Source organism: Syngnathoides biaculeatus, chromosome 7 (assembly GCF_019802595.1).
Source record: "Syngnathoides biaculeatus isolate LvHL_M chromosome 7, ASM1980259v1, whole genome shotgun sequence".
Classification (NCBI taxonomy): domain Eukaryota; kingdom Metazoa; phylum Chordata; class Actinopteri; order Syngnathiformes; family Syngnathidae; genus Syngnathoides; species Syngnathoides biaculeatus.
Genome location: NC_084646.1, coordinates 15,325,326 through 15,348,492, shown reverse-complemented (window position 1 = coordinate 15,348,492; position 23,167 = coordinate 15,325,326). Strand labels below are relative to the sequence as shown.

At 40.6% G+C, this 23,167-nt stretch overlaps 3 protein-coding genes across 5 annotated transcripts; 1 reads left to right on the top strand and 2 right to left on the bottom strand.

Moving 5' to 3' along the window:
* The first annotated feature begins 721 nt into the window (after nucleotides 1-721).
* On the top strand, nucleotides 722-8,982 carry ttc4 (tetratricopeptide repeat domain 4). 2 transcript variants are annotated; one of them, XM_061824597.1, is made up of 10 exons: nucleotides 722-1,129; nucleotides 1,608-1,725; nucleotides 2,336-2,497; nucleotides 2,586-2,663; nucleotides 4,262-4,386; nucleotides 4,468-4,554; nucleotides 4,671-4,899; nucleotides 5,053-5,137; nucleotides 5,752-5,834; nucleotides 6,552-8,982. In XM_061824597.1, the coding sequence occupies exons 1-9, from the start codon at nucleotides 1,022-1,024 to the stop codon at nucleotides 5,813-5,815; spliced, it is 1,056 nt and encodes a 351-aa protein (XP_061680581.1). In that variant the 5' UTR covers nucleotides 722-1,021; the 3' UTR covers nucleotides 5,816-5,834; nucleotides 6,552-8,982. The 2 variants fall into 2 exon arrangements, with proteins under 2 accessions (XP_061680581.1, XP_061680579.1); XM_061824595.1 differs by having other exon boundaries at nucleotides 727-1,129; nucleotides 4,671-4,912.
* Nucleotides 8,981-13,088, bottom strand: LOC133503227 (cornifelin-like). 2 transcript variants are annotated; one of them, XM_061824602.1, is made up of 5 exons: nucleotides 13,070-13,088; nucleotides 10,544-10,642; nucleotides 9,869-9,943; nucleotides 9,585-9,772; nucleotides 8,981-9,497 (listed from the first exon to the last, which is right to left on the bottom strand). In XM_061824602.1, exons 3-5 carry the CDS (start codon nucleotides 9,933-9,935, stop codon nucleotides 9,297-9,299), a joined length of 456 nt encoding a protein of 151 aa, XP_061680586.1. In that variant the 5' UTR covers nucleotides 9,936-9,943; nucleotides 10,544-10,642; nucleotides 13,070-13,088; the 3' UTR covers nucleotides 8,981-9,296. The 2 variants fall into 2 exon arrangements, with proteins under 2 accessions (XP_061680586.1, XP_061680584.1); XM_061824600.1 differs by lacking the exon at nucleotides 13,070-13,088 and adding an exon at nucleotides 12,437-12,455.
* A 4,931-nt stretch (nucleotides 13,089-18,019) lies between these two features.
* LOC133503676 (cornifelin homolog B-like) lies at nucleotides 18,020-22,735 on the bottom strand. The gene is made up of 4 exons (XM_061825500.1): nucleotides 22,634-22,735; nucleotides 22,176-22,240; nucleotides 21,627-21,814; nucleotides 18,020-18,820 (listed from the first exon to the last, which is right to left on the bottom strand). The coding sequence occupies exons 2-4, from the start codon at nucleotides 22,237-22,239 to the stop codon at nucleotides 18,692-18,694; spliced, it is 381 nt and encodes a 126-aa protein (XP_061681484.1). The 5' UTR covers nucleotide 22,240; nucleotides 22,634-22,735; the 3' UTR covers nucleotides 18,020-18,691.
* Between the last annotated feature and the right edge of the window lie 432 nt (nucleotides 22,736-23,167).

Sequence of the window (23,167 nt, the reverse complement as noted above, 5' to 3'; positions counted from 1 at the left end):
CCTATCCCAGCTGTCAACGGGCAGGAGGCGGGGTACACCCTGAACTGGTCGACAGCCAATCGCAGGGCACATCGAGACAAACAGCCGCACTCACAATCACACCTTGGGTGGTGATTTAGAGTGTCCAATTAATGTTGCATGTTTTTGGGATGTGGGAGGAAACCGGAGTACCCGGAGAAAACCCACGCTGGAACGGAGAGAACATGCAAACTCCACACAGGCGGATCCGGGATTGAACCAGGGACCTCAGAACTCTGAGGCCAACGCTTTACCAGCTGAGCCACCTGTAAACTTGAATTGGGAAAAAATATTTCATGCAATCGTGCAAAATAAGATCTTTCTCAAAATAATAGCCAATTAAAGTATTTATTTTGCAGGACTAATGTAACTTTTGCTGTTGAGCCTTGGTGTTCATCATTGGGACAAAAGGTTCTGTGGACACCATCTTTGTTTCACACATGACTGTACGATGCCATCTGGAGGACATGAGCATTATTTAAAATAGAGTTCGAGAAATGTATAATCTGTTTTCTTCCCGAAAATGTTTTCTTGGACTTATTCATGGCTTCCCAAGTGGTGGCCGAAGACCTTGAGAAATCTTTTAAGTGACAGGGGAAAAAAGTCTTTGTTCCGTGAAGAAATTTTATTGTTTCCAATAAGTGCAAGTGGTATTTGGCTCTTCAGCCTGGTAGCATCAAATCGTTTATTCATACTCTCAACAACTGATATTTTTCAATTTGAGGTCTGACATGAGCACTTGGGAGTTTCACAAAATATTTTAAAGAAATAGTACTTCTTTTGTACCACCAACTCCAAAAATAAGAACTCAGTTCACTTTAAATTTTTACAAATGAGAAATTAGGTCGAAGGTGTAGTCGTGCGCTTCAACTATTTTTTTTCAACGCGGAAAAGGAACTAGCCATGACCGTTTCCGCACGGACCATATAGCAAGTCGTACCGTTGTTACACGTGCAGTAAATGGTGCAACGTTCTTGTTTATGTAGTCTACGCCGTAAAACTTATGGCGTCCCCTGCTCTACAAAACGACAGCGATGACGACGACGTTTTCGCAGAAGCCTTTACGCGTTACAAATATAAAAATGCATTCAATGAAGACACATGGGAAGAGGTAAGAACGTATCGGCACTCGTAACATTGGTTCGTGGTGCAGTCTTATTTAATTAAATATTCATATACTAAGGTGGCTAGTCGGGCATCTGTAGTTTATTTATGTCCATGCTCTGGGATTGGGTTAAGGTTGTGAACATGTAGACCAATCGTGTAAATTTGTAAACATGACACCGGTTTTGTGTTATGCATTTTCACCCCCAAATATTAATGTCTATTTGGGTTGCTGCTCGACTTGAACGACAAAAACAAAGATGCCACCGTTGCACAAAGCATTTTTATTGTCTGCATGGTGCTTGCTGTGTTGTGTGATTATAATGACATAAGAATAATTGATGACATTCACTCATATGGATATATTTGATTATAATTATTAGAATCAGATGACCAACCATATGCACATTTACACCTTTAAAAAATGTGTTTACATCATTATTTTACTGGGATGCTGTATGTGCTTCTGCTCTGGGTTTATTCAGGAGTTTGATAAAATACCCATGTTCATGAAAACAGTACCTGAGGAGATTGACCCCAAAGAATATCCAGAGCTGGCTCATATCCAGGCTATTATACACGATGAAGATAGGACACCAGAAGGTTGGTGTGCCTCAAGTATTACTTGATGTATATGAACTGTAATGGTAATTTGTTAAACATTAAATAAAGGCTCGTAGGGTGTCTCGATTATGGCCAAAATAACAGTCATTGCGATTATTTTGGTTAATATTGTTGTCATGATAATTTTTCACGCTTGGGCAGAAACCTTTATTTTTTTTATTGCACTAATTTTGAACAAACTATGTCACAGTTTTCAGTGCAAGATGAATCTTTAAGATTAATGATGGATAAAAATAGAAAATAAATACACCCCCCCAAAAAAAAAATCTACTTTTCCCAAAGGCTAACATTACGCTGTAAGCACCGACTTTTCATTTGAAAATCCTCATCAATATAGTGAATTTTTAAGGAAGTGTACATCTCTGTTTTGATTGTTTGACTTTGTAACTAAGCCTTAATCGTGCATTTGTGGGTACTGCTGCAAATGAAACTTTTTATATACAGTAGTGCGTGCATTTTCAATGAAGAAAAATTCAAATGATGATGTGATGATGCTCATTTAATTCTAGAAGCCAAAATTGTGATCATGATTAAAATACCATTTAATTGTGCAGCCTTAAGAGGTGCTAATTTTGATTTCATTCTCCAGAAAAAGCACAAAGTTTGAAGAATGAGGGCAATGAATTTTTCAAAGAGAAGAACTACCAAAAGGCTGTAGTGGCGTACACGGCCGCTTTACAGAATAAATGCGGTGACCAAGACCTGGATACTGTTCTTCTCACCAACAGAGCGGCGGCACACTTTCATCTTGGTACAGAATTCTCCTTTCAACATTACGAAGCAATTAATGTCCTTGTAAAGACTCAATGATTACGAGTCCTTTTTTGTTTGCCATGTAGGCAACATGCGATCTGCACTGAATGACGCCAAAGCCGCAAAGAAGATCAATCCAGAGCATCTTAAAGCCTTAATTAGAGGTATATTGTACACTAATTAGGTTGGTGAAACAATAATGTCACACGCTGTGTCTTATTTTATTTTTGTATATACAGACAGGTACATCATTATTGGGGTGGATTAAATTAACTGTCTTTCAAAGGATAGTTTCACTTAATCTAACCTTATTCTTGAAAACTTTACATGATACATTGTGGTCATCTAGGATAGTGAACTGTATTTATACTTAAAGGTCCACTGTCATGAAATGCATGATTTTTAGTATGTTATTAATGCAAAAAAATGGCAGCTGGTATGCACCCATCTGTTTTTTCACCAAATAACATGATTTTGGCGTATATGTTTTTTTGTAACTCCTACCATGAAAATCCTCTCAAGGGATTTGTTTTCAAGAAGAAGCAGGAAGTGGCGTACATGGCGGGACCTTCCTCAGGCGGGCTCGTATGCTTCTATTAGTTTTACCTGCGGGAATGTAGCTCTTTGCTCATTCGTGTTAGCCAAAATGCCGGCTCGTTCTATTGCTGGATATTGCTCGAACACTCGGGCGTATGGATTCATTCTTCATACTTTTCAAAATGACCCAGTCGTTGTGAAAAATGGATTGCACGGGTGCAAAGGACGAGAGCTTCATGGGTTCCAAACGACTGCTATGTATCGTGCTATTAAAAAAAAATAGTTGTGGGCCGGGGGTAATTTGTCCCACAGTTTATAGTTTAGCTCCAGATTGAATTTGTTAACATCTATGACGTTTGCTTCGCCCGGAAACTAATTTTGAAAATCCTCAGATCTGTCTCGTGCTCTGCACACTTTGAGGAGTCATGCTTTGACTCACGGCCTGCTCTGAAGGCAAGTTTTGGCTTTGCGGTCTGCTGTCCGAGGGTTTTGCTCGACACGGCTGTATCGATTATTTTCCCTCGACCTGAACACGGACAGCGTGCTTTTTATAAAAAAAGACGCCCCACCTAGAAAAAGGTGTACGTCCAAGCTTGTCGAGAAGCGAGACACGTGACGAGTAAGCGTTCAAATACCAGTAATAAGTTATCACATGGTTTTCATTCGGACTAAAATTCAAAACCTCCATTATCTTCATTTCAAGATATTATCTGAAGTAGTAATAATAACGATGATAATAATAATAATCTGTAATAAAATGTACCTTGTTCTGCAATCTCCCAATATCTACCGGGAAGGGTTCATCGGCTCCCTCCTAGTGCTAGTGAACGCATATAATCTAAATATGGCTCAAAACGATATGGAAATGTTGCCCCGGTCACATCACTCGACTGTCAGATGTTGTCTTCTTCGAAAAGAGCTTCCGGGTCAGAAGGGGCGTCGGAAAAATCCGAATATCTCTGTTGTTCATCTCCCATAGCAGGTCGCACAGCGTCTTCTCAATGGCGAATGTCCCAGTGTGATGTCACGGACAGAAGTAGCAGACAATATGGTGACAACTTGAATGTCAAATGAGACTTCCGCAACTTTGCTCTCCGCTCATATTTATTTTTTCGTATAGACATTGAAGTGAATGATGTTATACCTATTTTCCATGACAATATATATTTTAGAATGTTTATAGCCATGACACTTGACCTTTAAATGTGATTGTGTACGTGTTCAGGTGCTCAGTGTTGCATTGAGTTGCGCAACTTTGCGACAGCCATTCAGTGGTGTGAAGAGGGTCTTAAAGTTCATCCTACAGACAAGAAGTTGCAAGAACTGAGAGCAGCAGCAGACAAACACAAGGTATCATCACTCCTAAAGACAAATAATGTTGTGTCAATTTATCCTCTGGAATGATTTTATCCCATTTGTTCTTTACCTCAGAGGGCAGCAGAGAGAGATGCCAGGAAGGCCAAGGTCAAAGAAAAGAAGTTAAATAATGAGAAAGAGGCTCTTGTGGCTGCTATCAAGGTTATAAATAGACATCCTGAAACCTTTCATGTGAAAAAATGTGCTGTCATTGACTGGGACGATCCTAAAACCTAAATCCTCCGAAACCTCTGCGTGACATCACGTTTTTGTTGCAGGAGCGAGGCATCAAGCTCCTCCAGTCTTTGAAGCCTCGTCAGCCGGATTCAAGCGGCGAGGATGACGACGAACGGTCTTCGACTGCAATAGCCGAGCTGAGCCTGGACGGTCTGAGCTCACACGAGGCCACGGGGGCTCAGGTCTTCCTGGATGAGCAGAACTTGCTGCACTGGCCTGTGCTGTTCCTTTATCCGGAACATCAGCAGAGTGACTTTATCTCTGCTTTCTGTGAGAACAACGGGTAAACCTTGTGGCATGATGTTAAGAACAGTCTTGTTGTTCTTCTTCTTATTATTCTTTCGGCTTGTCCTGTTAAGAATAGTCTGTTTTAAAAAAATCATGACGTTCACAAGTTTTCTTCGTTTTTGTTGCATGAATTAGTTTTTTGGATCACTTTGCTGTCATGTTTGGGGAAGAGCTCCCACCTTGGGATGTGGACCGAAAATATCACCTTCAAAATTTGCAGGTATGTGTATTCCCATTTTTACCAAATTGATTTTTAATTAAATGACTTAAAAAAATATAATAAATGCCCCATGTTGTTGTTTTACTGAATGCAGTTTCCATCCTTAAAGTTACACTCAAAGTATTACCGCAATTTCCGGCTTGTAAGCCATGTTTTTACCGGCATGGTTTATTTATTTATTTTAACCGGCCCTGTTAGTGCGGCACTGGCGTTATCGTTATCAAGGCGGCGCCAGCGTTAGCGTTATTGCGGCGCTACCGTTAGCTCGGCAGCGTTATCGTCAAACTCTCTGTGCACCATCTTTCTTTGGAAGTATCTCGTCTTTCAATGTGGTTTTCAATGTGGGCACTTGCAGTTTTTACACAGCTCCGGCGTATGTATGTACCAAATGGTATTTCCTTTACAAATGTATTGGCTTATAACCAGGTGCGCTCTATAGGGCGGGAATTGCGGTCGTCTTACAAACACAAAGGTGTTTTTGTAATAAATTGCAATGTGACTGTATGCTGTATATTTTCCATCGCTTGCTGTTTTCTTGTAGTTTTAAGGAAATCACTGAGCCAGTGACTTCAACTGAGTTTTATTTGATCAGTAACCAGCTTCTCACTCTGTAGCTGTTCTTTGAGGATGAGGAGAGGGAGACGCTCTACAAAATTGACCCTGAAACAACACTTTTAAAAGTGATGCAACACAAAAGGTAAATGTCGAAACAGTAGAGAAGGTAAGGATAAAGTTTATGGGGTGTGTCAGAAAAGTTGTGCCTTCATGTGTGGTGGGACAACACGCCGGTTCACGGTACCATGGGTATCCCGCAGTTTTTGGCTGAGAAGAACTTTGGCATGCCGGAGCACCCTTTAGATTCATTCAAAGTCGCTCCATGCGAGTTTGTTTTGTCCGTCCTGAGCTGAAGGGGTTCATCAAAGGCTCTTATTTTGAACACAGACAACATCCAGGTGGCCCTCAATTTTTTCCAAGACTAAATGAAGGCATAGTAGTGAGGGCTGGGAAAATGCTTTAGGGCTGGTACACAAAGACAAACATGCTGTTTTTGTCTGTTTTGCACCTCCAAGGATAACAAACGTTTGTGATCGAAGGTGTGTTTACGGTGAATTAGTCTCTAACGGTCTAAAACGGGTGCGGATCAACACTCTTAAATATCCATCCATCCATTTTCTTTGCTGCTTATCCTCACGAGGGTCAGGGGAGTGCTGGAGCCTATCCCTGCTGACAACGGGCAGGAGGCGGGGTACACTCTGAACTGGTTGCCAGGCATTCGCAGGGCACATGGAAACAAACACTTGCACTCGCAATCACACCAAGGAGCAATTTAGAGTCTCCAATGAATTTTGCATGTTTTTAGGATGTGTTCAGTCCCAAGTTCCTGGGTCTTGACAACGTACTCTGTGTTTTTCAGGTTTTTTGTCAAGATGGGTACGCCCAGCTTCATCATTTTGGTGAATGGTTCGTCATTCTGGAAGCAGTATTTAACAGGAAAGAAAATCAGAGGATTGTACACAATACTTTAAAATACATATATACAGTATCTGAGAATTCTCTCATAAAGACTTTGTTTGCTCTAACAAAGTTGGCCCTGTGGGAACAGGAGCAGAAGTCAGCAAATAGTCCTGTATAGTCACAATCGGGGTCACAACTTTGTTGAAACTGAGGGCTACTTTTTCAGTACTGATTAATACAAAGGGAAACCAGTTTGATACACACTTCTGAAATGTGCTCAAATGATTTTCATTCTTCGCAATTATATTCGTTGATGTGAAGACACTGATCTTGTTAATAAATGATCACTATCAACAGTGATTTTAAAGGGTAGGAAACAGATAAATATCAATCTTTCACAACTTATTTCACTACCTTTGTTTGTTTTCATTTTTTAAAATGATCATGTGTACAACATTCCTTGGTAATTACAATGGCCCACCTCTGGTGAGTGAAGAACAGGCCCGTAGGCTACTCATGTGTTCGTTGGGGGTCTACTTGTTGCCCATGGGCTCCGTGTTGGTGACCCTGAGGTACATTATTATGGGAAGAAGTAGAAAAGTTGTTGTAGCTTGAGCAAAGCATTCACAGTGAAGAAAAAAGGAATTTGAACACCCAGCTATATTGCAAGTTCTCCAACATTAAAATCATGGAGGGGTCTGACATTTTCATCGTAGGTGCATGTCCATTGTGAGGGAGAGAATAAAAAAAGAAAAATCCAGACATCACAATGTGTGATGTTTTTTTTAACGATTTATTTTTGTGATAAGGCTGCAAATAAGTATTTGAACACCTGTCTATCGGCTAGAATTCTGACCCTCAAAGACCTGTTAGTCCACCTTTAATAGTCCACCTCCTCTCCATGTATTATCCTGAATCAGATGGACCTGTGTGAGGTCGTTAGCTGCATAAAGACACCTTTCAACCTCATACAATCAATAAGACTCAAACTTGTAACATGGCCAAGAACAAAGAGCTGTCCAAAGACACCAGAGACAAAATTGTTTAACTCCACACGGCTGGAAAGGGCTACGGAGAGATTGCCAAGCGGCTTAGTGAAAAAAAGGTCCACTGTTGGAGCAATCATTAGAAAATGGAAGAAGCTAAACATGACGGTCAATCTCAATCGGAGTGGAGTGGAGGAAGATATCACCTCGTGGGGTTTCAATGATCCTTAGAAAGGTGAGGAATCAGCCCGGGGCTACATGACAGGACTTGGTCAATGACCTGAAAAGAGCTGGGACCACCGTTTCCAAGGTGACCGTTGGTAATACACTAAGATGTCATGGTTTGCAATCATGCATGGCACGGAAGGTTCCCCTGCTTAAACCAGCACATGTCATGGCCCGTCTTAAGTTTGCCAGTGACCATTTGGATGATACAGAGGGGTCATGGGAGAAGGTTTTGTGGTCAGATGAGACCAAAATGGAATTTTTTGGTCATAATTCCACTAACCGTGTTTGGAGGAAGACGAATGATGAGTTCCATCCCAAGAACACCATCCCTACTGTGAAGCATGGGGGTGGTAGCATCATGCTTTGGGGGTGTTTTTCTGCACATGGGACAGGACGACTGCACTATATAAAGGAGAGAATGACCGCGTCCATGTATTGTGAGATTTTGGCGAGCAACCTCTTTCCCTCAGTCAGAGCATTGAAGATGGGTCGTGGCTGCGTCTTTCAACATGGCAATGACCCGAAGCACACAGGCAGGAAAACCAAGGAGTGGCTTCGTAAGAAGCATATCAAGGTTCTGGCGTGGCCTAGCCAGTCTCCAGACCTAAACCTAATATAAAGTCTTTGGAGGGAGCTGAAACTCCGTGTTTCTCAGCGAGAGCCCAGAAACCTGTCTTATCTCGAGAAGATCTGTGTGGGGAAGTGGGCCAAAATCCCTCCTGCAGTGTGTGCAAACGTGGTGAACAACTACAGGAAACATTTGACCTCTGTAATTGCAAATAAAGGCTATTTTACCAAATATTAACATTGATTTTCTCAGGTGTTCACATACTTTTTTGCAGCTATATCACACAAATAAATCCTGAAAAAAAGCATACATTGTGATTTCTGGATTTTTCTTTTTAGATTGTCTCTCTCACAGTGGACATGGGACATCAAAATTTCAGATCCCTCCATGATTTCTAAGTGGGAGAACTTGCAATATAGCAGGGTGTTCAAATACTTATTTTCTTCACTGTAGAATGAAAACCAAACTCAGTACAACAGAGCTTGGCCAAAGTCAAACAGTTGTGTACCGCCATAAAAGTGAGTTCTGGAGTACTGTATTTTTTGCCATTGCAGCTTTTAAGATGTCACTAAATGAATCTGAAACAAGATAAACAAGGTATGCTTGGAGTTGACTCATTTTTAATTGCACAACACACAATTTCACATTCATCATTTAAAAGATCATAGTCATTTTTTTTTAGACTACCATTGTAAATCTGTATATTTATATTCTTAGTAAATTGCTTTGGCTCAATGTCTCCCAAAGAGTCACGAGACTACATCCCCAATGAATCTCTTAAAATTGGTTGTACTCTTAGTTTAGTCAAAGTAAGGATGGTTATTACATAAGTGAGGAGAAACAAATGTATCAAGTACAGACAGGCTAAATCGGGAAAAACAAAGTTCAGTACAGTACACCTTAATGCTGCATGTGCTACATCCTAATAGTGAGCACCATAAGGAGGAGGCACTGCAGGTGTTGACTGCATGATCACCACTGGAGCAGGCTGCTGGACAACAGTTTGGTTGTGCACGTTGATGATTGTTGGCGTCTTGCGCTGGTGTTTAAGCTCACGGTGCATCTGACACCAGCTGCACCACATGCAGAAACAGGAAGCGAGGATGTCCTTACAGAGGGAGCCCTGGCATAAAAGTACAATGAGCGTGAAAGTCGGGAATGAAGGAATGAAGCTATACTTTTTTAAAATGTCTTCAACTCGGCATCCTACCTTGATACCATATCTGCTTCGCATGGACGCCCTCAAAGACAAGACTGCAGGGGGCAAAAACACGGGGATCCCACAAGATACACACACACCTGGGCTGAAGATGTCACATAATGGCAGACAACGGTTCTCTCCATATTTCCCTGCGACTGTGCAGGCCAGGCAGGGGCAACACCAGAACCCGTAACAGCCTGAACAACCGACAAAAGAAAAAAAAAAAAGATCGGTGTGTGACCACTTTTGAAACTTGAGGGCCAAATGCTGTTTGTGTTGTAATAAGAACATACAAGTGCTGGCATTTTCAAAGCAGTCACAAAGGCCACTTTCCCAGTCTGTGAGAGGTTCGGAGTTCATCCCAACAACTTGAGCGTGGGGGGGTAGAGAAAAAATTTTTCATTCAAAACACTTACAGTGTATGGTATAAACAAAAACATTGAATAAGAAAAAAATCATAACTTTCCAAACAATGCAATGTGCCTAATGCCTATTTTTTTTTTTTACAAAAGAATCTGAGTGCTTCACAGTTTGCATTTAAAGGAAATTTGAAAATAATCTGCTTTTACTGGAATGCATGCCTAAATTTTCACGTTTTTTTTTTTTTTGTAAGTCAACTTGAGACGCATCTCTTATCAGAAAAGAAGTCTCCTGTTCCACAATCCAATTTTTAATTCGTCTTAAATTGAGTGTCACTTTATTCTCTGTTGAAAAAGTGAAACCCTGCTATTAAAAATAAAGTGCGCTGCGCAACAGTCGGGAATTAAACTGAACAATATCACTGATGTGTTTTCAGGTCGTTCACAAGGCAACAGTGACATTAATTGTGCCAATTTATAGACAACTGAAGATTGGGTTAAAAATAGAACATGAAGAACATCACCAAAATCTCCCTTTTTGTTTTTTACAGTGTCTGAAATTCATGTAATACCCTCGATAAACTATTGTCTTTAATTGGGGTATCTTACCTGATGTAGGTTAGTGCGGTCTTGGTCCAGGACTAGTGACTGAAATGTTTTGTCAACTTGAGTAATGTAGGGCTGCTAAACTGAGAAATGCTGCCAAACCTGAATGCGTACAGGGAAATGAAAGTAAACATTGAATGTTTAATAATTAATGTCCTGACTGTGTGAAGGTTTTTTTTTTTTTTGGGGGGGGGGGGGTCAAATGACACAAGGTATAAAATGTTTGACCCACAATAACTAGTAGAAACTGTTGAGCACATTGCCTTTAGCATCGTTGCCACTAAAATTGCATAACGTTACAAAATTGGTCAATAGGCAGACATGCTCTTTAAAGGTTTGGGATTAAAATAAATTGAAAAGTTATTTCAAATTTTGTTGAAGCACTCCCCCCGTCAAGAAGAAGCTGCCATTACAATTTGAAGATAGACTCGAAATACTCCATGGATGTGAATGTGATTGTCATCCATCCATCCATCCATCCATCCATTTTCTGAGCCACTTATCCTCACAAGGGTCACGGAAATGGGACTGTCAATGGTTGTTTATCTATATGTGCCCTGAGAATGGCTTGTAACCATTTCAGGGTGTATTGTGCCCTAGACATGTTGCCCAAAGTTAGCTGGGTTAGACTCCAGTACTCCCGTGATCCTCGTGAGGATAAGTGGTTCAAAGTATGTATGGATGGATGGACAAATATCACTATAGCGCTCCATCTCGACAAAACTCCACTAGCTGCCAATGGGATTTATGTTTTGATCGTATAATCCTTATGTTTATTCTATCTTTGGCTGTTTTACAATGCCATGATGATTATTTAAGAGAAAAGGTGTTTACAACCATCACAGAACATGCGACAACCTTAACTTGTGCATCATATGCTGAATTAAATGAATATAGAAGCCAGGCCAGCTATGTAAAAAATTATGCAAGCGTGCATAATTCACACATAAATCATTGTCTTAAATGTTTGGGGTAAACTAATGTGTCCTACAACTGAAATCGAAAGTTTAAATATAATGGTGTCCAACAGGATGAGTTACTTGGAGATAAAATCTGTCATACAAAAGATGAGCTGCTATGATTACCTCATGATACTCCACACCTTAAAACAAACACAGAACGCAAACCTGCACTATCCTCCCTTCTTCATGAAATAAACGCAACATAAGCACGTCAAATTCTACTTTCGGCAACACACAGACATAATCATTAACACACGTCGGTAGAAATTAACATGAATTCATGTCAGAAAACTACCCATGTCCCCCAAAGTATATGGTGGTATAACCCCACCGACAACCTCTGAAATGATCAAATCGACATTAAGGGTTTTCCTTTTCAACTTTTCTTATGTGAGCGCCTACCCAGAGGAAAACTATTAATATCCATAAAATCTAAAATATTTCAGCAATTGTTCTGATACCTTAGGGGTATTGAAGTAGGGACAAGTAGACTTTAGATTTTTTTTTAGATTTTTCTGCCATTAAGCGAAGTAAGCTTTTATAGAGCTCGTGCACCTAGGTCAGAGAAATCACATGGCTGGTCATGTTGCCGGTCAAACAAAGGATTGTTCAATGCTAAGTCTGTTGAGACAAAACGAAAATATGTCTTATAGCACGACACTCAGAGTCTTGTCAGATACCGTTAAACATTTGGAAGGTGATAATAAATGAAGGTATGTGGAAAAATGAGAAACACTTGGCATACAGGACCCACATTTAATGCTGAAGTCGATGTTTTCGCCGATAAGAAATTGGACTGTTAATTCGCTTCCGCTTGTTTTGGACAACTGGATATACACATGTAAGTCATCGACGTTTGCACAGAAAAGTTTGAAAGCGTTTTGGGTTATTCCTCCACTTCGGATACTGAGGACAAGAGCCAAGTCGATTTTACCTGAAGCAGCCCGGTCTCACCACAGACACTCAGGTAAGCTGTCATGAAATTGTGGTTGCTCTATATTAAAAATATTTAAACAACTTTAGTTAGCAGCATTTCTAGCTTTTTCTGAGCAGGCAGGGGATCTTTAGTTTACTTGCAGGCTGCCTTATCAGTTAGATAGGTAGCTAGCTGATACTGAATGATAGCCTGAAAAAAAAAATACGTTAAAATATCATGGCGAGTTTCAAATAAAGGATTAACATAATGAATGGACAATTCTTTAGCAGGACAGTCCATTTTCCTCACCACTCTGGAGTTTGTTGAAGAACTTAAAAACTACCAAAATTTATGCCTGCCTAACTCATTTCTTCTCAGGTGATACTGTATTATTAAAATAAGATACAGTGTAACTAGTTTAATAAACACATGTCTGGAGATAGTTGATGAGAACAAATAATACGAGACTGATTGCAGCTCTCAGTTTTTTATTTGAAAGCTAGCTAGGAAGTGTTTGGTAGTAACAGTACAGTGAATATTTTTATGTTTGATCTCTTATTTATTTCAATATATTTGATGTAAACATGAAGCGGTTTTTGTTCGTCACTTGAAAGATTCTGAACAAAGAGGAAGAAATCAAAAAAGTCTCACCTGTTCTGGGAGTTTTTGATTGTCATGCTGAGAAAGCAGGAAAATTGGAGCATGCAGTCATTTGCGGACTTACTTTAATGACCTAATTATTCTCTCATGTAGCACAACTTGGTACACAATTCACACTCCTGAGGTGTGGAAAAGAACTTTTCTTTACAGCCCAAACCATTTGAATAAAAAATGATGCCGCAATACTTTGAACTAATAAGTTTCCTCATACCACCTTGTGGTTGGACTTTATCTTTTGACTTACAATATGCATAATGACGGTTGAGTCATTGCAGTCAGACAATAAAATTATAAATACCCAAGAGCTGGGAAAAAAAGCCATGCTGAACACCCCATTGGGTGAAGAGATTTAGATTTATTAAAGACATTTTTTTTAAATGCAGTATCATGATAGGAAGAGCAAGCCAATATTTATCCTGGTATTGTGAATAACCGTAACAAATGCTGCATCAAGTAAGTGTGGTCCCTAAGTATAGAGGTACAACTAAATTTATTAGAGAAAATTTCCTGATGCTTGTTTTTACCCAAAAAAATCAAGACAACATTTGTCATTACAACAGTAGACAAGTTGTTATTTGGACTCTTTCCCAAGTTTTACTGATAGATTTCAAAGCCCAGGCACCAGGTGGACAAGAATTGATTCAAGATTGTTGATTTAAGACATGAAATGACTTGTACACACAGCCCGCGTTAAGTCGGGCTCAAGAAACTATTCGAGCTGCACATGTTGGATATTGATGGCAGTGGGGTTTTTTTCGCGAAACTTCAACTCACGGTGCATTTAACACCACGTGCACCACACGCAGAAGCACGACAACAGGATGTCCTTGCATATGGAGCCCTGTGAATAAAAAAATGCGACAGTATTATGAGTGATTTAAAAAAAAAAATATATATATATATATATATATATATATATATATAATATATATATATATATATAACAGTGAAGAAAATAAGGATTTGAACACCCTGCTATATTGCAACTTCTCCCATTTCGAAATCATGGAGTGGTCTGAAATTTTCATCGTAGATGCATGTCCACTATAAGAGAGATAATCTAAAATAAAAAATCCAGAAATCACAATGTATGATTTTTTTTTTGTTTAACGATTTATATGTGGGATACAGCTGCAAATAAATATTTGAACACCTGTTTATCAGCTAGAATTCTGACCCTCAAAGACCTGTTAGTCCGCCTTTAAAAGTCCACCTCCATTATCCTCAAACAGATGCACCTGTGTGAGGTCGTTAGCTGCATAAAGACACCTGTCCACCCCATGCAATCAGTAAGACTCAAACTTGTAACATAGCCAAGACCAAAGAGCTGTCCAAAGACACCAGAGACAAAATTGTTTAACTCCACACGGCTGGAAAGGGCTACGGAGAAATTGCCAAGCGGCTTAGTGAAAAAAAGGTCCACTGTTGGAGCAATCATTAGAAAATGGAAGAAGCTAAACATGGGAGTGGAGCCCCATGCAAGATATCAGCTCTTGGGGTCTCAGTGATTGCCAATGACCATTTGGATGATATAGAGGAGTCTTGGGAGAAGGTTTTGTGGTCAGATGAGACCAAAATGGAACTTTTGGTCATAATTCCACGAACCATGTTTGGAGGAAGACGAATGATGAGTTCCATCCCAACAACACCATCCCTACTGTGAAGCATGGGGGTGGTAGCATCATGCTTTGGGGGTGTTTTTCTGCACATGGTACAGGACGACTGCACTGCATGACGGAGAGGAGGACCGCGGCCATGTATTATGAGATTTTGGGGAACAACCTCTTTCCCTCAGTCAGAGCATTGAAGATGGATCATGGCTGGGTCTGTCAACATGACAATGACCCGAAGCACACAGCCAGGAAAACCAAGGAGTGTCTCTGTAAGAAGCATATCAAGGTTCTGGCGTGGCCTCGCCAGTCTTCAGAGCTAAACCCAATAGAAAATCTTTGGAGGCAGCTGAAACTCCGGGTTTGTCATCGACAGCCCAGAAACCTGTGTGATCTAGAGAAGATCTGTGGGGAGGAGTGGGCCAAAATCCCTCCTGCAGTGTGTGCGAACCTGGTGAACAACTATGGGAAACGTTTGACCTCTTTGACCCCTCCGTGGATATTGCGCAGTCCGCGTCACTGACCATTTAGAAGCCAGAGATCTGCATAAAACACGCCCCTTTTTGCTCCCGCCATTTTCTCAGACAACATTGCATGGTCCAGTACAGGTTTTGTTAGCGTTTTATCGCGTATTTTGGTTATTTAACAAAAAATATGGTTAAGAGGTGTAGTCACGGACTTTGTAATAGTGACGACAGGTATCCTGAAAGGCTAGTTGGTGGAGTTCGATTCGTACCCTTTCCAAAACCGAAGACCCAGTACGAAAAATGCCTTCGATGGATCAAACTTTGTGGAAGACCGCATCATCAACTAAATCCATTTAACATCAACCGGAACAGATATGTTTGCACGAAGGTATGCCTTATATTTGATTTTCAATACATGTTTCGTATAAATGAATTCGAAGTTCTTCGCTAGCATAACATTGCTACGTGTGAACGATTGACACACTTATTCTTTGTTGAGAGATATTTAGTGATGATCCGACTGCAAGAACGTGTCGCTTTGCTGCCGGCTCGCGGCCGAAGCTTAACCAGACTGTGTTTGCACGAAGATATGCCCTATATTTGATTTTCAATACACGTCTCAAATAAATGAATGAGACGTTTTTCGCTAGCATAACATTGCTACGTGTGAACGATTGACACAATTATTCTTTGTTGAGCGATATTTAGCGATGATCGGACTGCACAAGCGTGTCGCTTTCTTGCCGGCTCGCGGCTGAAGCTTAACCAGACTGTGTTTGCACGAAGATATGCCCTATATTTGATTTTTAATACACGTCTCGTATAAATGAATGAGACGTTCTTCACTAGCATAACATTGCTACGTGTGAACGATTGAATGAAATCAGAAGCATGGCGTCTCTCTGAGTTAAGAATGTATTGTATTTAGAATCTATAATATATTGTAAATTTGAATGAAATCAGAAGCATTGCGTCTGTCTCAGTTAAGAATGTATTGTATTGTATTTGCCATTTTTACCAATTGTTTGTCTTACGTCAGCGCACGTTGTTTTTACAAGCGCTTGTGTCTTAATAGCAGTCAAAGAGGCCAGTGTGCCATTCTGTCAACGTCTGTTTTGAAGACATGCTGAAGGATCAAATAAGACAATAAGTCAGTCAATAAATAATCACAATTGAGATTGGGTTAACGTTTTCACATCCTGAGGAGTTTCTTCTGCTTTCTTGGCGTAGAATGACTTCAATAAAGAATACTCGAACGAGAGAGTAGAATTAAAATTGTGCTGATTCTTGGCTATGGAAACGTTTGTTGAACTAACTTTTTTTTAAACACATGCAAAAAAGCAATACTGGCAACTTCTGGCAAGTTATGCTTTGCTCTCTGCAGTATTTCACTACTGCAGATTCATCACTGATACTTTTTACATGGTGCGTTGACATAAATGAAGTCACCGGTTATCTGCAGAAGCTAAGAAAGTTCCCTGCAAAACTCCCAAAGAGTGTCAAGGGCTTTGATTGTCCAGCTTTCAGCAGGATTGGCGAATGGCATGGCAAAGAAACATAATCAGAAATACTTACCTTATTCCTTACCTGGTTGACCTTACGTCTTGTCACAGAAGAAAGTTTGAAAAGAGTATGACATACTCTGAGGCTTTTGTCTGATAAAGAGTTTGCCAAGAAATGCAGCAGAACCTGATTCCAGTACATCGCAGGATTGTGCATTTTGACAAGTTGCCATTGTTTTCTCATATCAGTGTGTCGGAATACTTGGACACACAAAAGAGTCCGTCCTGAGAAACTTGTGACTTGCCAATATCATCAGAGTTACTCATGGGTAAATGAATGCGATAGTGAATTGCATTTATTTGTCATTATACCAATGTACAACGAGATGGGAGATCTTCTTTCACAGTGAACTTGACAATGATTATTATAATTACAATTATTATAGACTGAACTTTGGTCAAAGGTGTAAGGACACTACCGGAGGGGGCTCAGGACGCAGCCCTGCGGTGAGCTGGGTGCTCAGTGTGCGGATGGATGAAAGCTGCGAGCCGAATCTCAGAGTCTGGGATCTGTTGGTCAAAAGGTTTTTGATCCAGGAGCATTTGAGTGGCGGGAGTCCAAGGATGCCTTGTTTAGTCATCAGAATGTCTGGCATGATTGTGTTTTAGGTTGAGCTATTATCCACAAAGAGCATCCTAGTGTAGCTTTGCGGTTATTCCAAGTGGCTTAACACAGCATGCAGACCTTTTGCAATAGCGTCCTCTGTCGATCTATTTGCCCGGTATGTGAACTGGTGGGAGTCGAACTGGGGTTGGGGGCTAGGGAGACAGTCTTTGATGTGCTTGAGAACCAGCCCCTCAAGGCACTTCATGATGACATGTGTGAGGGCAACTGGGTGGTCATCATTAAGGCTGGTTAAAGGATTCTTTTTGGGGATGGGACTGGTTGTTGGGGATTTTAAACACGTGAGGGTGACCGCTCGGACCAGTGAGAGATTGAAGATCTTGCAGAAGATGCTGGAAAGCTGTTGGGCAGTTGCTCTTAGCACCTTGGACTGGTACTCCATCCGGCCCAGCAGGCTTCCGAGGTTCACGGTCAGGAGGATACGCCTCACATGGTTCTCCTGTAGAGTGAGCTAAATCTCCTGGAATGAAAGGATGGAAGAGGAAGAGCGAGAGAGAAGCGTGCATCTGCCCCATTTAATGATCCCGGGTGGCCATGAAAAGGGGAGGGAAAGGTTCATGTCTCGTTTTACCATGCGACAATTTGTGTTAAATGTATCTCCTAGTCAACCAGTTATTTGTAAACTTAATTTGACTACCTAATTATTCTCTCATGTCATGCAAATTTGTACACAATTCACACTCATTCTTGAGGTGTGGAAAATAACTTTTCTTTACAGCACAATTCATTTGAATAAAAAAAAATGATGCTACATTGCTGTGCTTTGAACCAATAAGTTTCATCTTACTTTTTATTGTGGTTGGAGTTTGTCTTTCAACTTACAATATTCATAATGATGGTTGAATACATATGTAGTGAAAGAATACAATTATAAATTCCCATTATCTGGGGGAAAAACAAAAACTTCCAGATAATCAAGCTTTGCTGAACACCACATGTGGTTAGGAGAGACTTTGATTTATTAAAGACATTTTTTTTACATTTAATTGCAGTATCATGACAGGGAGAGCAAGGCAATATCATTTATCCTAATATTTTGAGTAACGGTACCAAATGCTGCATCAAGGAATGCCCAATATCACAACAGCTACCAAATCTTGATATTGATTATTATTGATAAGTGTGGTCCCTAAGTATAGAACTACAAATAAATTCATTACAGAAAATGTCCTGGTGCTTGTTTTTTAGCCCCCAAAAAACGGGCAACATTTGCCATTTTTTCCAATTGTTTTTCTCGCCTGGTTAATGTAACCATAACGCTCCCCTGCGTGGTGTTCAGCCGCAACCTAGTCACATAAGCCATTGAAAGAAACTCTGTAAGAAAGACGCACACACTGCATTTGGCAGGGTCAGAGCGGCGCAGGTTGCATGTTGATGACGGTGGGATTTTTCTTGCGAAACTTCAGTTCACGGTGCATTTGACACCAGGTGCACCACATGCAGAAACACGACGACAAGATGTCGTTGCACATCGAGCCCTGTGAGTAGAAAGCACTATTATGAGTGATTTAAAAAACAAAAAAAATCTTGCAGTAACACATAATTACCTAGATGCATGTCACGAGGTTGGGAAGATTATTTTTGAAGTGTAGTTTCTTGCAATTACAAGTAACCCTTTTACATTATCATACTGTAGCTATTTCAATACTTTTTCAAAGTAATATAACTATTTACATTTTGAAAACCTTTCTTATTTTTGAATGAATGCATGGACTGGGGTGGCACAGTGGATCAGCTGGTAAAGCGTCGGCCTCACAGTTCTGAGGACCTGTGTTTGATCCTGGCCCCACCTGTGTGGAGTTTGCATGTTCCCCCCGTGCTTGCGTGGGTTTTTTCCAGGCACTCCGGTTTCCTCCCACATCCCAAAAACATGCAAAATTAATTGGACACTCTAAATTGCCCCTAGGTGTGATTGTGAGTGCGACTGTTTATCTCTATGTGGCCTGCGATTGCCTGGCAACCACTTCAGGCTGTACCCCACCTCCTACCCGTTGACAGCTGGGATAGGCTCCAGGACTCCCCGCGACCCTCGTGAGCATAAGTGGCAAAGAAAATGAATGGATGGATGCATGAACTGACCCTTTGGATGTTTCCTGTAAAAAGTAGATTGAACCACTTTTGTTTTATTTGTGAAAAGAACATATTTGTTCTCCATCCATCCGTTTTCTTTGCCACTTATCCTCACGGGGGTTGTGGGGAGTGCTGGAGCCTATCCCAGCTGTAAACGGGCAGGAGGCACGGTACACCCTTAATTGGTTGCCAGCCAATCGCAGGGCACATGGAGACAAAAAGTTGCACTCACAATCACACTTAGGGGCAATTTAGAGTGTCCAATTAGTGTTGCATATTTTGGGGATGTGGGAGAAAACCGGAGTGCCCGAGAAAACCCATGCAGGTACAGGAAGAACATGTAAACTCCACACCGGCGGGGCTGGGATCGAACCCGGGACCTCAGAACTGTGAGGCTAACGCGTTCCAGCTGATCCACCATGCCTCCACATATTAGTTCTTTCCATAAATATTAAACTGATAACAAAACATGATGAAATTGAAATACATAACGAAACATTTATTGCACTGTGCATACATATTCAGTTGAAGCCAGAAGTTTACATACCCTGTGCAAAAAAACATTTCATTTTTTGTCTCAGTCTGAAGTCAAATCAGACAAAACCTCTCCTGTTTCAGCTCAGTCAGGATCACCAAAATTATTTCATTTTGTTAAATGCCACTATAATGTAAGAGCGAATTTCCTCAACTCCAAAAGTTTACATATACAAAAGGGTAATGTCTTCAAAAAAAAAAAAAACGTGGGGAAGCCCAAATGAGTTAATTGACGGCATGCCTGGGGATGTATTTAAGGCCACACCTCAAACACTCTGCTTCCTTGTCTGAAATCATGAGAAAATCAAAAGAAATCAGACAGGAAATCAGAAAAATAATTGTGGCGCTCCACTCGTCTGCCTCATCCTCGGGTGCAGTTTCCAGATGTTTGAAGGTGCCACGTACATCTGTTCAAACAATTATATGCAAGTATGAAGACCATGAGAATTTCCAGCCATCATACCGCTCAGAAAGGAGATGGGCTGTGAGTTCCAGAGATGAACGTGTTTTGGCCCGAAATGTGCGAATCAACCCCAGAACAAAAGTCAAAGACCTTGTGAATATGCTGGATGATGTCGGTAAGAAAGTGTCATGAACCACAGTCAAACGTGTCTGGCTCTGACATGGGGTGAAAGACCACTCACCAAGAATGAAGCCATTACTCTGAAAGAAACATGAAAAAAGCAAGATTACAGTTTACAAAAACACACCAAGACAAAGCTCTTAACATCTGGAAACGTGTCCTGTGGTCTGATGAAATTAAAGTGGAGCTTTTTGGCCATAACGTCCAACATGACATCTGGAGGAAAAAGGAGGCCGCTTGTAGACCTGAGAAAACCGCAACAACTGTGAAGCATGGAGGCGGCAGGAGGAATCGGCCAGGATTCCAGCAGAGTACTGTCAGAGGCTTGTGGAAGGTTCCCCAAAAGGTTTGGCCCAAGTTGTGCAGTTCAAAGAAAATGCTTCTCCATACTAATGAAGTGTATGTAAACTTTGGACCTAAAAAAAAAAAAAAAAAAAAAATATATATATATATATATATATATATATAAAATTCTCTAAGAAATTCCCTCATTTTTGTGGAATTCAAGACAATTCAATATTTTTGGTGATCCTAACTGAGCTGAAACAGGAGCAGTTGAGTCTCATTTGACTTCAGACAGTGAGACAAAAAAGGAAATGTGTGTTTTTGCACAGTGCATCAAAACCTCTGTGGTCAACTGTATGTAACATACTGTATATATGTACACCAAGTCTAAAAGATGATTTCATGTTGGACAATATGACTTTATATGACAAACCAGATAAGTGAATGTTCCATTATTTTTGCATTCAAGAGTGTAACCGAGTCTTACCTTTTCAAAATCTCTCAATTCATAGATTGTGTCACAAGGTGGCGCTATAAGTGCATATTTTCAAAGGAAGGAATTGAACCGCACATTTTGTCCCAATGGATTACTGTTACATAAATATTATAACTAAATCATGCAATCAATCAATTACATGTAGTTAGGTCCTCAGCAACACTGCTCATCCATAGCATCCCACATTAAAAGTAACATTTTACCATAAATGTACATTTTGTTTCTATACAAATATTTGAGTTTGTAAAAACAAAAATAAATGTCTGCAATAGTAACTCCAATGCCATCGTGGAATATCAAACATTACGCGCCGTACCTTGACACCGAACCGATTGCGAATGCCCACTCTGAGGGACAAAGCCGCAGGAGGTGCAAAGAGAGGGATCCCGAAAGCTGTCAAGACTGCAGGGCTGAAGATGTCACACAGGGGGAGACATCTGTTCTCTCCAAATTTTCCCGCAACCGAGCAGGCCAGACAAGGGCAGCAAAAGAACCCGTAGCAGCCTGAAACACAAGATTTGGTTTGAACGACACCTGTCGTCGCGGCACTCTCCGCGAGACGCTCAAACTTCATCTAGCTTGTTTGTATTCACACAAGACATTTTGTGCAGGCAGTCGAAGTCAGGAAGCCTCACAAAGTTTTAAGTATAAAAAAAAAAAAAAAATAGAAAAACAATCAACATTCTCCGACAAGAACAAAGGAGTAGCCCTGAATTGCGGAGTCACGCACAAAGGCAAAAGAATGTGCGTGCAGCAGCAGTCAACATAAAAACGTTGTCATTACAATATGCACAAAATCCAAAACGCAAACCTTCGTAATATTCGTAACACTTGCTTTGTGGTTAAAATAAAGAATCGTTCTTACAAGAGCTTTTGTCTTGACAGCAGTCAAGGAGGCCAGTGTTCCATTCGCTCTGTTTTGGAGACATGCTGTAGGATCAAGTTAAACGGACAATAAGTCAATAAATAGCCACGTCAAAAGTTGCACACATGTTCATGGTTCAACAGATGAGAATAGATCATACAAATTGAGATATTTTCAAATCCAGATGTGTTTCTTCTGCTCTCTTGCTTTAGAATGACTTCAATAAAGAATCATTAAATGAGAGTAGAAATAAGCATCTGCACGTCATCGGCTTCCCTCTCTCTGCGGTATTTGACTACTGCAAATTTTTATTTGTTGAGTTGTCTGCAGAATCTAAGAATGTTTCTTGCAAAACTCCCAAAAAGCGTCAAGGGCTTGATCCGTGACCCTCAAGTTTTAAGACTCGTCGGGGAACAGTTTGGCAAAGAAACATCATCGGAAATCCAAATACTTCTTACCTGGGCGATCTTGCGTCTTATCGCGGGGGGAAGCTTGGAAGGAGTACCACAAACTCTGAGGCTCTTGTCCAACAAAGAGTTTGCCAAGAAATGCAGCAGAACCTGAATGCATCGCAGCAATGCGCATTTCGACCGGTAGCCATTGTTTCGTGGTGCAGGTGTGTCGGACTACTTGGGCACACAACGTAGTCTGTCCTGAAAAACTCGTACTTGAACTCACCTTCCCAATGCCTTGAGAGTTACTCATGAGGAAAGTCGTTGATTTTGATTTTATCGATAACACTGCTCAATCCAAAATGAACATTGAATTTTCTTGTATATAAAACATATGACCATGATCAACCGGTTGTGTGTGAAATGCGCAGGAGTTTACATTGTATGCACTACAAACACTGAGCAATTTGTATCATTGATTATGAATACGCTCCGGTTTCCTCCCACATCCCCAAAATATGGATGGGAGGTTAATTGAAGACTTGAAATTGCCCGTAGGTGTGAATGTAAGTGTGAATGCAATCTGCACTGACCAACAGA